Raw genomic sequence first — 12,635 nt, 5'->3', positions numbered from 1 at the left:
AATGCACAGCCAGCCCATCTTGGGCAACTAACCACTGAACCCTCCTTCCCTTACCCCTGGGATTGATCTACACATTACCCTGTTGTGAGGAGAGATGTCGGTGACTGTGCTGTCCTGGGCACTCCAGGTCTCCACCCAAGCGTCACTCATCTGATCTTCACTGTCTTGTGTTGGCTACACATGTCTGACTTCTCATCCTCTCAAGGTCCATGAAACTGTCACAGCTTTGTTGCCAGCCATGGGCTCTTGTGGGCCCACCATCTTGTCCAGAGCCCATCCTGATGGCCTCTGGGCTGTGAGGTGTGCTTGCTGTCCTGCATCATGTGGGTGGGCTCCCCCTGAGGCAGCCCCCAGGCCTGTCTGCCCAGGCCCCTCCCTGAGGCCATTCTCTTCACTCTTTCTGATGTGTCCTCCTCAGGCTGCACCCTGGCAACTGAAGAACGAGCCCCTCTACTGCTATGGGACACAAACCCCTCTTGGGGCTTTTCCTTCTTACCTTCCTCTGGGGTGCAGGGTGCTGGGAATGTCTCAAGGCCCCCCACCCTGAGTCTCAGCTGTAGCCACTTCTCTCCTCCCATAGATGGTTGACTCCTGACCTTTTGAGTGAAGCCTCCTCTTCCATTATCAGGAGCTCATTCCCACACTTGCTTTTGGGATAAACTGTTAGTGCCTCCCGTCCTTCAGGCTGTCACTCTTCATCTTCCCAACCAAGCTTTTTTGCAAAATTTAAAACACTCTTTTCTCTCAGGGACCTTAGTCTTGTAATTGAGATAATGGCTTTCAAGACAATAGTCTGCTATAGATTTACAAAAAGATTTACTTAAAAGTTCAAATTCAGAGGCCAAGGGTTTGTGTCAATCTTCCCTACCCCAAGCGCAGGCTGTATAAAAAGCTCTTCCTGGGCTTCCCTGGTGGCGCAGTGGTTGAGAGTCCGCCTGCCGATGCAGGGGACACGGGTTCGTGCCCCGGTCCGGGAAGATCCCACATGCCGCGGAGCGGCTGGGCCCACTCATGGCCGCTGAGCCTGCGCATCCGGAGCCTGTGCTCCGCAACGGGAGAGGCCACAGCAGTGAGAGGCCCGCGTACCGCAAAAAAAAAAAAAAGCTCTTCCTGGTGCTCGAATGGTGGAGCCATTCAGGGTGGAGCCAAAGGGTGGGCAAATGGATTGAAAAAGTCTGTAGTTCAGGGTCAAAGTCTACATCCACTATAGCTCTCTCCTGGGATTGGTAGGATTGTGGGTAATTTCAACTGTGTTTTGGTCTGCAATTTCTGAATTTTCTACAATAAACATGTATTTCTTTTATAATAGGAAACATAATAAAAGTTCTTTTATTAAGTGAAGGGACACTTCCAGGCATTTAGGTCTTTAATGCTAAAGATTAATTAATTTGGTGGTTTTTTTTTTTTTTTTGTATATTTTGGGTTTGGGGTACCCTAACAACCTCACTTCATCACAGTGGGTGGGCTCTTTGGGAGGGGGGAGGGTAACAGGTGGGGGCCAGCCTGGAAGCAGTTACAGGAGGGAGGGGTGACATAGGCATGTATTTCTCCATCGTGAAGGAGGGTAAGGCTGCAGCTTCTGCAGCGTCTTAAAGGGCAGTGTCTTTTCTTTTAGGACAAGGAGATAGCACTTTGTTAACATCCCTATGGTTGCTGTATTACATGGGAACTGATCCCCAGCGGGACCAGCCCCAAGTGAGCTTTGAGGAGGTAAATCACAGCAGGAATCGAGTCACCCTGGCATTTCAAACAAAAATTGGGAGTTCAAACTTGCAAAAAGCAACAACAGCTCTTAAGCAGGAAAATGTTCAAATACTGAAAATGCCCAATCACCTTCCACCAGGCTTCAGCACTGCTGTGCTCACCTTTGACCACACCAGGGACCTCCTGATGTTTAAAGAAAGTTTAAGGATTTCACATGTCTATCTTTTCTGGTACTTTATGTTCCCATTTTTTATTCTTCTGAATCTTGAATTTTGTGAAAGTGTTAGCAGAATAATTAGAAAAGCTAGGATCTTGTGCACGTGGAGATGGGAGTGAGGCAGGGCCCAGCTTTTCCCCTGCTGTCCTCTTGCAGCCAGGACTTGGAGAAGCGCTGGGGGCCCACAGTGAGATCCCCTCGGCCCAGCCCTGGGGAGATCTCTACCCTGTGAGAGTGAGGCGGGCTCAGGTAGTGTGTGAAGGTGGCCCCGGCCTGGAAACCCCCTCTGCAGACCCTCTCCAGAAGGTGCAGCCTTGGCCGTGCCTCACACCCAGAGTGGACGGAAGTGGCTCTGGTTTCAGGCTGTGGTTAGAGATAGAACAGACCAGGCTGAGGATTTGGGGAGCAGGCCGGGCTTCCCCCTGACCTGCAGATGGAAGAGGCTGGCCCCAGGGTGTGAGCTGCAGGAGGGCAGCGGCCTCACTCCTTTATTCACAGCTCTGGCCCTTGCCCCTAGAATGTGGCCTGGCCACAGGCACTCACTACATTTTTTTAAAATGAGTGAAGAAATGAATAAATGACCTTCGTGTTGGGGTCTTGCTCTGGGGAGAATTGTAAAGTTGACCAGGTTTGCTCTCAGGGGCACTTCCCTGCCCGGAGGCACTTGGCAACAGAGGCTGCATCTGACCCACCCCTCCGTCCTAAGGTGCAGACCTCTGACCGAATGACAGGGAGGGAGAGAGGGATGTGTCTCAGGAGTGGGGAGACAGGTGAGGGCGGAGTTCCTGGCCTCTGAGGGGGTGTCATCTTCGGGCAGCAAAGTCTGATTTCCCCTGAGTTTCAGGAAAGGCTGGCCTTGATCTAAACACATCCAAGACTGAAGAGTGCAGAGGGTGAGCTGTTAGGGGGAAGCCTCAGGCAGGCACGGAAGCTCCCCTGAGGGCTGGGCCAGGGCGAGGGAGCTGGGAGCTGCGCCTGGCACTGAGCGCCACAGGGATTCTGGGCAGAGGGGTGAGCAGGTTCGAGAGAGGTCCTTCTGGTGAAGGTGCTGCCAGGTGCCCTCAGGAGCCTCGAGTTTGTCCTGTGAAGAGGAGGAGGGAGCAGGCAGAATCAGTGGCTGTCCTTTCCTGCTTGGGGACAGAGGGGCTCCCCTCCTGATGGGAGGAGGACCTGCCCACACTCCCGTCAGCTGGGGGCCTGGACTCACCTGGCATGGCGTTGACTTCTCATCAGAAGTCGGGTCTGTGGACCAACTGGAGAGGACTGACCGGGGTCATGCACATCCCCACGGCCTGCCACAGGGACAGCATTAAGGCCTGAGGGCTTGCAACACCCCCCCCACCCCCCGGCCCCATTCCCAGCTCTGAGGATATTAGGGAATCTCCTCCTGGAAGGGGCGGCTCTCACTCCACCTGCCACCTGGTGGGAGCTCTGGATGTGAACTCGTGGACTCCTTGGGCCACTCCCTGAGCCACAGGCCTTCTGGGTTTAGAGCTGGAGGAGGTGGGATGCTTGCCCCAAGATTCTCACTTGGTACCCTCCCATCAAGCACACATTGCTCAGTGAACACCCCCCATCCCAGAATGCACATCAAACCACACTCCTTAAAGCTCCCTCTCCCTTCCCATACGCCTCTTTTTCATTCTTTTGTGGCTTTCTCTCGACTTCTCTGAGACTGCCTTTTCTATCGTAAAACATGCGAGGGCATGTCCCAGTTGGGGGCCTGTGCTCCTGGGGCTGCCCCGCACCCGGGGGAATGGGGCCCTTGAGGACCGTGGACCGGAGAGGGTGGGGGTCCTGGAGCTGAGGAAAGTCCCGGGATCAGCTGGGAAGGGTGGGTGTACCTGGCAGGCGGTGTGGGCATCCCAGCCCCCGGACACTAGGGTCTGCAGCTGGGGTGCGTGCTGCTCCACGAACTGCTCACACTAAGGAAGGAGACAGACACAGGGTGGGGTGGGCCCAGGCCCAGGGCAGGGCTCCCCTGCCTGGCTGTCCAGGCCTCCCCACTTAGATGGATCACTCCAGGGCTCCCCCCGACCTCGTGTAGGTCCAGCCCTCAGTCCCCACTGAGCAGCTCCGGCTGTAAGACTCTGAACAAGCTGCCGTGGGCTGAAATGGGGGTTTCTGCCAGGAGAGCCAGGGACATTGGCGGTGGAGGCACAGGGGCAGAATCTCATCCCCCTTTTCCCCCTCCCCCTAAATATCATTTCTGGAAGGCATCCTAAAGCTCATGTGGTCTTGGAGACCTGATGTGATGGGCAGTAGGGAGTACCATGTAGAAAGCGGCCTCCTGGGATGGGAGCCAGCGGGCTTGTCGCCCACTCTGAGTACCGGGACTCCAGGGCTTCGGGCCCAGCCCTCTCCTGCAGGGGGGTTGGTCCCCACTGAGTCACACCGGAAGGAGGGTTGGCTCTGGGACAGGACTGGGACCCTGGAGAGACGGCCAGGCCCTCTCGGGCTCCAGCCGGCCCTGGCATTACTCATCTCCTGGTAGATGACCGGGCCTCCCTCCTGGTCCATGAGGGAGGCCTGCTGGTCCTCCAGAGCCCACACCCTTTGTCCAGAGACAGCTCGACCTTAGCGGGTTTTGCCCTAAGTTACAGCGCCACCACTGTTTGACCCACGTCCTGTCTGCCTGTCTGAGCTCCTTGAGAGCGGGGGGAGTATCTCAGCGTACCTCTGGCTGGGAAGCCTTTCCTGGGCTCAACCCTCCACCACCGGCAGCCCGTGATGTGCCTGTCCCTCACCTTCTGCCTATCCAGCCAGGAGCCCAGGCAGGCCTGGCGCATTGCCTGTGGCATGGCCTGCTCGCTGCTCTTCCCTGCCTGGGTGGTCACAGACACGCAGAGCTGGCACTCAGTGTCTTGCGGTAGCCATTCTCCTGGCAGGGACCCCAGAGCGGTGAGGGCTAGAGAGAAAAAACAGTAAAGGATGCCCTGCAGAGTATTCAGTTCCTGTCCTCATTGGTGCAGTGCAGGGGCACCTGGGAGGGAGAGGGTCGTGCAGGGCCAGGGTGGGGAGGGCTGAGAGTGGGCGATGGGCAGGGGCTGGGACCGCAGGCTCACCTGGGCCAGCTCCGTCCTCACTGGAGCACCGGAGGGTGGGGCCGCAGAGCAGCTGGGGCAGCACGCGGTCCAGCAGTGTGTTTATTAGGGTGCCGACATAGTGCTTGGACAGGAACTGGCAGATGCCGCCCACCACCGGGGCTATCCTGTGGCACACTTGTACCAGCGTACCCTGGGGTGGGGGCCGAGAAAGGGCAGGGTCGGACCTTCTCTTGAAAGACCTAGTCAGTGCCCAGCACTAGCTGGTACTTTGTAGACCTTACCTTGTTCCCTTGGAGAATTATTATGCTGTTTACAGTTAAGGACCGTGAGCAACACAGACTCCAGGGGACTTGCCCAGAATCACTGAGCTGGTGCAAGACTCAGGCCATGGACCCACCTTTGACTTCAAAGAGTCTGGAATTGCTGAAATTCCAGAGTTGCCCAGAGAGGTGGGCATTGCCAAGGCCACATGGCAGCCTGGGGCAGTGGCAGAACCGGACCTGGGTCTTCTCCCTCCTGACTCGGGCGTGCTGTGCTTCCCCGCTCCTGTCTGTGCTCCAGAGCCTGCGGTTTCAGGAGTCCCTGGGGGAAGCCAGGAGTTTCCCCACCTCACCCTTGATTCCAAACACAACCTCCCAGCTGAGTGGCAAGGAGAGAGGCGGCAGGCACGCTCATCCCTCCGCACCTTATTCATACAGCCAAGAACTTACATGCATGAAATAAGCTACAAGGACATATTGCACATCTCAGGGAATATAGCCGATATTTTATAATAACTATAAATGGCATATAACCTTTCAAAGTTTTGTGAATCACTATATTGTACACCTGTAATGTATAATACTGTACATCAACAATACCTCAATTAAAAATAAAAGAACCTATATGCGGCAGGCTGGCCTGGGCCCTGCTCCTGCTTGCAACACTCCGCTGTCCCCTAGCACCAGAAAGGCCGAGGAAGGAGTAGGGCAGAGGGACGTGTACTTCTCTGGGATGTGACACATTCTAAATGGCACATCTCACCAAATGTACCCATTTGCTTGCATCAGATCCCACACTCGGCCTCCCCTCCTGCTCTGACGAGGTATCCCTGCTCTGTCAAAAGCTGGCCCATCTCCTTGTGCATTGGGTCCACCCTGCCCCCACCTGCACACGTGCTTCACCTCTGCATCCCCCTCTCTGTCCTGCCTCATTGCTATTCCCTCCTGCCCATTGGTCTCTTAGCATGTGAACACGCTAAAATAGCTTCTCTCATTAAAAAGCCTCACCCCGGGACTTCCCTGGTGGCCCAGCGGCTAAGGCTCCGTGCTCCCAATGCAGGGGGCCTGAGTTCCATCTCTGGTCAGGGAACTAGATCCTACATGCTGCAACTAAGAGTTCGCATGCCACAACTAAAGATCCTGCACACCGCAACGAAGATCCTGCACGCGGCAACGAAGATCCCGTGAGCCGCAACTAAGACCCAGAGCAGCCAATAAACAAACAAACAAACAAACAAACAAATAAATAAATAACTTTTAAAAAGAGTCTCACCCATCTCCCCTCCCCTTCCCAGAAAAACGTCATGAAAGAGTTGTCAATACTCAATGCTACACTTTGGTCCCCGTAACTCCTCCAAAACAGCTCTCAAGGTCACAGCATCCCCCTGGGCATGTGTTGTCAATCCCTCAGCAGCTCTGGGGCCCGATGACTGCTCCCTCCTTGCTGAAATGCTTTCTTCTCTCAGCCTCTGTGACCCTCATGCCGTGGTGTCCCCACCTCCCTAGCTGTCCCTCCTCAGGTTCTTTCTCTGGTGTTTCCCTTTGCTTGGACCGGGCTTCCTTCCCCTCGACCTGGTCCACACCACTTCCCTGTATGATCCCAACTGTTCCCTTGGATTTCAATCTTGTCCGTAGCCTCGCCTCTCGGACTGATGTCTCTGGACCTGGCTGGGGGATCTGGCTGCCTACTTGTCGCCTCCTCTTGCCTGTTGCACAGGAGTATTGCACGGCCAGGAGAGAACTCATGATTTTTCTGCCCAGACCTGTTTCTTCTCAAATCTACTCATCTCAGCTGGGGCCATTCCAGAGAACCCACGGCTCAAGCCGAAGTCCGTAGCGTCACTGCCGATTCCTCTCTCGTCCCCACTCCCCAGGTCCCATCCATCGCTGAGTCCTGCAGAGCCCCCGTTCCAGACACGTCCCCAGTCCCCCTCCTAGCTCCACCCCCCCATTTCTGCAATCATCTCCTCACTCTCATTATTCGCTCCCATCCGCCCAATTCATGCTTCAAACTAGGAGCTCGATCTTGCTGCAGTGTAAATCCAGTCACGGCCTCCCCCTGCCTGAAACCCTTCCACAGCTGTGAACGGTGTTCAGAAGAAGGCCCAGCGTTCCTTCACTTGGCTCCGGTGTTTCTCCCAGGCCCGCCGACCACTCTCCCGGAGCCCACCTGAGGCAGCCACACAGCTGACCAAGCTCGTTCTGCTCGAGGCCCTTGGCCCGTCGGTCCTTGTCATCCTCCAGGCCTCAGCTTAGCCATCACCTCCTCAGAGATGCCCCCTGACGACCATCCTAAACCTCCTCCCCGATCACTGTCCCTCCCCTCATCTGTTTTAATTCTCTGCTCTGAACTAACCACTACCTAAAAGAAATCTCTCCCACCACAACGTAAACTCAGGAGGGTGGGGATGCCCTCATCTGGAAGGACCGACAGGGCAGGGCATCTCCTCACTTGGGCCCCATTTCAGGGCAGGGCCGTTGGGTGATGGTCACTACAGGTCTGGAAGACCCCAGGTTTGGGGCAGGCAGGGATGGAGTGTCCATCTGCGGAAATTCTCCTTTTGTAAAATGAAAGAACCGTTTCTACAAAGATGACTGAGATTCTTTTCTGTACTTTGACACCTGGCATAGTACCTGGCACACAGTCGGGGCCTCACAGTGGTTTTATTTCTGTTTGTTTTTTTCTCCCCCGTGGCTTGAGGGAGCTTAGTTTCCCGGACCAGGGATTGAACCTGGGTCACGGCAGTGAAAGTGCCGAGTCCTAACCACTGGACCGCCAAGGAATCCCCCACAGTCGTTGAACAGGCCCTAGGCCTGGCACCTACCAGGCCCAGCCTGAGTGCCAGGGTCCCTTGGATGGGGACAATGCAGCCAGCTGGCCCCTGGTGGGCGTATGAGGAGGGGTGGGGGGAAGCGGAGGTGTGGGCGGCCTCGTGGCCCCGGATGCCTCACCTTGGGAATCTTATCTTTGATCCGCTTGATCATATTCCTGCAGAGCCAGCAGAAGGGAAGGGGCATGGGAATGGATAACCGCTGCTCGGAGAGATCCTGGGGGAGAGAAGCGCGCTGGAGGCAAGCTGGACAGAAGGCTCCTCCGGTCTCTGCCTCGCCCGACTCGCCTCCCCTTCCGTGTCCCCGCCTCCTGGTTGTGCCGTAGGCCCTGCCTGGAGCTGCTGGTCCCCTTCCCAACGCTGCCCCTCCCAGGCCAAGTGATCCAGGGCCTCGGCCATGGCCCTCGCTCTCTGGATCTCCATCTCACCTGTGTCTGCGGCCCGGGCCTCTCCTGGAGGGCCCCAGGCAGCATGGAGAGGACCAGCTTGTCCTGCAGGGGGCCTGATGGCTCTGGCTCCTGCCCTGGCTCTGGTTGCCCGCGTTTGCACAGGCCCAAGGACCCGCAGATGGCCTTCGGGTTCTAGGGCACAATGCAGGGTGAGAAGGTGATTGGGACGGGGGAGGGGACCCCACTCCCCCTCCGTCTGGCTCAAGGACCCAGGCACCAGGTAACTGCCTTTAGGCCTGGAATGGGGGAAGCAGGCTGGTTTGGGGCTGTGGTTTAGGACTCTGTTGGGGTGGGAGAGGAGACCAAAGGCAGAGAGGGGGTCAAGTGGGGACTTTGGGACACGTGTCTGGGGATGTGTGTGAACAAGTGTGAGCGTGGACGTTTGTGAGAATGAGTGAGTGTAAGTACGTGAGAGTGCGTTTGTCGTGTGAGCGTGTAGACGGCGTAGGTGTTGCGTGAGACTGTGTGCAGTGAGTGTGTGGCCGAGTGTTTGTGCGAAGGGTTCGAGGGTGTGTGCCGGTGCCTGAGAGCGTGCAGGCCCACCGTGTACAGCTGAATGGGAGGCGCTGTCACCTGGGTACAGGCTGAGGAGCACTGAGTTTCCTGCACCCCGTGTGGGCAGGGGGTGGGCTGCCACGTGCGGGGGTAACTCAGGGACAGGGAGGGCGTGAAGGCTGTGCAGGAGGCAGGATGGAGGCGAGGCAGGAGGGCCTCACCATGTGGCTCTGGAAGTGGCTGATGACCAGTGGGAAGTAGGTGTCCAGCATGAGCTGGCACTGGGACCCCAGCAGCTTCAGCGGGATGACGTCACACTTGTGCTGCAGGAATTCCCGTATCGTGTCCTGGGAGGCAGGCGGGAGAGGGGACCGTCAGCCTGGCCTCTCTGAGGTCTGCCCCGCCTGAGCCCCTGGACACGGGGCCATCGCCCACCCGAATGGCCACCTTCGCCCAGGGCCCTGGAGTTGGGAGGGTGCTAGTGAGCCGCACACTTGGGCGCAGACGTGGCTGCTCCCCTCAGGAAAGACCATCTCTGGCTGTGCTGCTGAGCTCACCTCCAGAGCCCTCTCCCGGCCAGGAGGTACCTGGGATCACCCCCAAGCTGGAGACGCCTCCTTTATGGGGCTAACCGCTTCTCTTTCTCTTAATCCCCAAGCTTCAGTCCAGGGTCTGGGCCTCATTACCTGGGAAATGACCTCCTTGACCATCTTGATGAGAAAGTGGGTGATGGCCTCACATTCCTGGCACAGGTCAGCCTGAGGAGAGGGCCCCAATTTGGGGCACATGAGTGGAGGCCATGCTCCCAGCTCAGGTGGCTGAGGCTGATGGGGTGCTCCAAGACACAGGCAACTGCCCACGATCCCATCCCATCCCATCCATCCCATCCCATCCCAACCCATCCCATCAATCCCATCCTGTCCCATCCCATCCCATCCCATCCCATCCCATCCCATCCCATCAATCCCATCCCTTCCCCCCCAACCCATCCCATCACATCCCATCCTGTCCCATCCCATCCCATCCCATCCCAACCCATCCCATCAATCCCATCCCTTCCCCCCCAACCCATCCCATCACAACCCATCCTGTCCCATCCCATCCCATCCCATCCCAACCCATCCCATCAATCCCATCCCTTCCCCCCCAAACCATCCCATCACATCCCATCCTGTCCCATCCCATCCCATCCCATCCCATCCCATCCCATCCCATCCATCCCATCCCATCCCAACCCATCCCATCAATCCCATTCCTTCCCCCCAACCCATCCCATCACAACCCATCCTGCCCCATCCCATCCCAACCCATCCATCCCATCCCTTCCCCCCCAAACCATCCCATCACATCCCATCCTATCCCATCCCCTTGCATCCCATCCCATCCCATCCCATCAATCCCATCCCTTCCCCCCAACCCATCCCATCCCTTCCCCCCCAACCCATCCCATCCCATCCCATCAATCCCATCCCTTCCCCCCCAACCCATCCCATCCCATCCCATCCCATCAATCCCATCCCTTCCCCCCAACCCATCCCATCCCTTCCCCCCCAACCCATCCCATCCCTTCCCCCCCAACACATCCCATCACATCCCATCCTATCCCACCCCCCCCCCCATCCCCTACAGGGACTCCAATCCCATCCAGAGCCTACCCAGGACCCCCTATCCCAAGACCTTTGGTCTCGGTACATCCTTGGGTGGTACTCACAGCTTCCACATGTCCCCAGACTTCCTGCAGGCAGTGCCCTAGGGCTCTGCACTGCAATGCTTGCTCCAGGCTTTGGCACCAGAACTCGGGGCCTTGGGCGCAGGCCGGGGATGAGGTGGTCCCGACAGCTGCTGTTTGGGGTCAGAGCAACCTTGGGATCCGAGCCACACCTGGCACCCTGGCCTCACCCAACCTCCAAACCCAATTTTACTGGGACGCATGGCTGTTAAACATGCTGGAGTCGGACGGCTCTGTGTTCTACCTGCTATAGTGCCTGCCAGCTGTGCGACCTTGGACAAGCCCTGGAGTTTCTCTGAGTCAAAACCCCCTCATCGGGCTTCCTTGGTGGCACAGTGGTTGAGAGTCCGCCTACCGATGCGGGGGACACGGGTTCGTGCCCCAGTCCGGGAAGATCCCACATGCCGCGGAGTGGCTGGGCCTGTGGGCCATGGCCGCTGGGCCTGCGCGTCCGGAGCCTGTGCTCCGCAACGGGAGAGGCCACAACAGTGAGAGGGCCGCGTACCGTAAAACAAACGAAAACAAAACAAAAAAAACCTCCTCATCTTTAAAACTAGGACAAGGTACAGACTGAGGATAATGCGTGGGACAGAGCCAGAGCTCAGTAAGTGGTGGAGGAGGTCGTGGTGCCCCCTCCACACCTGGCCCCGGGGTGACGAGTGGGGTAAGGAGAGGCTGGGGAGACTCACCAGTGCCCGGCCCACAGAGCGCAGGCAGCAGGAACAGCCACGGCAGCAGGTGCGACATGGCCATGGCTTCTCCACAGTGTGGACACCCTGCCTGGGGTGGGGCCCTTATAGCTGGGGGCTGGGGTGTGGGAACAGAGCCCTGTGGGAGCAGCCGTGACCTCAGTGTTTGCCTTTGCCCTGGAGGGCCCTCCAGGTGCTTTGCTTTGATCCCCTCCTCTTCCCAGCAGTGACACTCCTGCCAGCCCCCACCCCACCCTGGCTCCTGCCTGATGTCCTGCTCCCCTGGGAACCCCTGCACAGCCACATCCTATCCCCCATGGGCCTGGACTCCCTCCAACCAGGGGGCTCTTGAGCCTTCACATCTGGTCCCATCTCTCTGGGTTATGGAAGGGAAACTGAGGCAGGACCGGGGCAGCCAGGGTGACTCCCCTCAACTCCCGTCTCTCCCCCAGGCCTCTCAGCCCTCCTCTGCTCTGGAGCAATTGCTCTGAAGAGCTTCCTGCCTGCCTCTTGACCCAGGGCAAGCACCGGAGGGGCAGACTGGGAACCCTCCAAGGCCACCTACCCCGCCCCCCCTCCCCTTATCCTTTCCGTTCAGGAGGAAGAAGCCTCTGAAGCTGCCAGGCCAGGCCCCCCTGAAACAACGCACACCCAAGGACAAGCTCACCACCCCCGAGGGGCAGACGTGAGGGCCGAGAGCAGCGAGTCGGGCGTTGGCTCATGGCCACCAGCGTGGCTGAGTCCTGGGGTGCCCTCTCCAGCGGAAGCTCACGGGCGCGGGCAGGGTGGGGACCAGCACCGATGGACTCAGGATGGCCCAGGGACTCCCTCAAAGTCACACAAGGACTCGAGCAGTTTCTGTTGGCCTCAAGCCCTGGCTGGTATGACCAAGAGTGTGGCGTGTAAACGTGTGACAAAGATGGGGACCCCATGACTTGTATTCCGCCCAAGAAGGTGGGACAGGAGGTGCTTGTAGTTTAGTGAGTGGTAAACAAAGGAGCCGCACAGGGCACACTCAGGGCGGCCCGCGCTGCAGGGGGCGGGGTCTGCGGATGGCTGCCTCTGGGGGTGTCGGTCAGGGTGTCTAAGTGCTGTCACGGGGGCTTCCCATGGCCCCTGCTTCCTTCTCACAGCACAGAGCAGGCTGGCTCAGGAGGTGAGGCTCTGGTCCACGCAGTCACTCAGGAGCCCAGGCCCCTCCCTCTGCCTGCTCT

The 12,635-nt window shown here is 58.0% G+C and overlaps 1 protein-coding gene across 2 annotated transcripts; it reads right to left on the bottom strand.

The window, feature by feature from the left end:
- Positions 1–799: 799 nt before the first annotated feature.
- On the bottom strand, positions 800–11,502 carry SFTPB (surfactant protein B). Of its 2 annotated transcripts, none has more exons than XM_079941353.1 (11): positions 11,422–11,502; positions 10,715–10,842; positions 9,690–9,761; positions 9,225–9,350; positions 8,488–8,640; positions 8,181–8,276; positions 4,987–5,158; positions 4,669–4,829; positions 3,766–3,846; positions 3,129–3,213; positions 800–3,002 (listed from the first exon to the last, which is right to left on the bottom strand). In XM_079941353.1, the coding sequence occupies exons 1-10, from the start codon at positions 11,483–11,485 to the stop codon at positions 3,151–3,153; spliced, it is 1,116 nt and encodes a 371-aa protein (XP_079797479.1). In that variant the 5' UTR covers positions 11,486–11,502; the 3' UTR covers positions 800–3,002; positions 3,129–3,150. The 2 variants fall into 2 exon arrangements, with proteins under 2 accessions (XP_079797479.1, XP_079797478.1); XM_079941352.1 differs by having other exon boundaries at positions 10,715–10,845; positions 11,422–11,491.
- Positions 11,503–12,635: the final 1,133 nt, after the last annotated feature.

Source organism: Stenella coeruleoalba (assembly GCF_951394435.1).
Source record: "Stenella coeruleoalba genome assembly, chromosome: 13".
Classification (NCBI taxonomy): Eukaryota; Metazoa; Chordata; class Mammalia; order Artiodactyla; family Delphinidae; genus Stenella; species Stenella coeruleoalba.
The sequence above is the reverse complement of the archived record's forward strand: the minus strand, read 5'-3'. Positions and strand labels throughout refer to the sequence as shown.

Bases quoted from the DNA above. Each gene is read 5' to 3' on its own strand.
- SFTPB (XM_079941352.1), bottom strand. From the start codon at position 11,485: ATGGCCATGTCGCACCTGCTGCCGTGGCTGTTCCTGCTGCCTGCGCTC. The intron at 9,762-10,714 runs GTGAGTACCACC...CCCTCTCCTCAG, and splicing joins TCTGGGGACATGTGGAAGCT to GCTGACCTGTGCCAGGAATG. The intron at 5,159-8,180 runs GTGAGGCATCCG...CCCCCACCCCAG, and splicing joins TCAAAGATAAGATTCCCAAG to GGTACGCTGGTACAAGTGTG.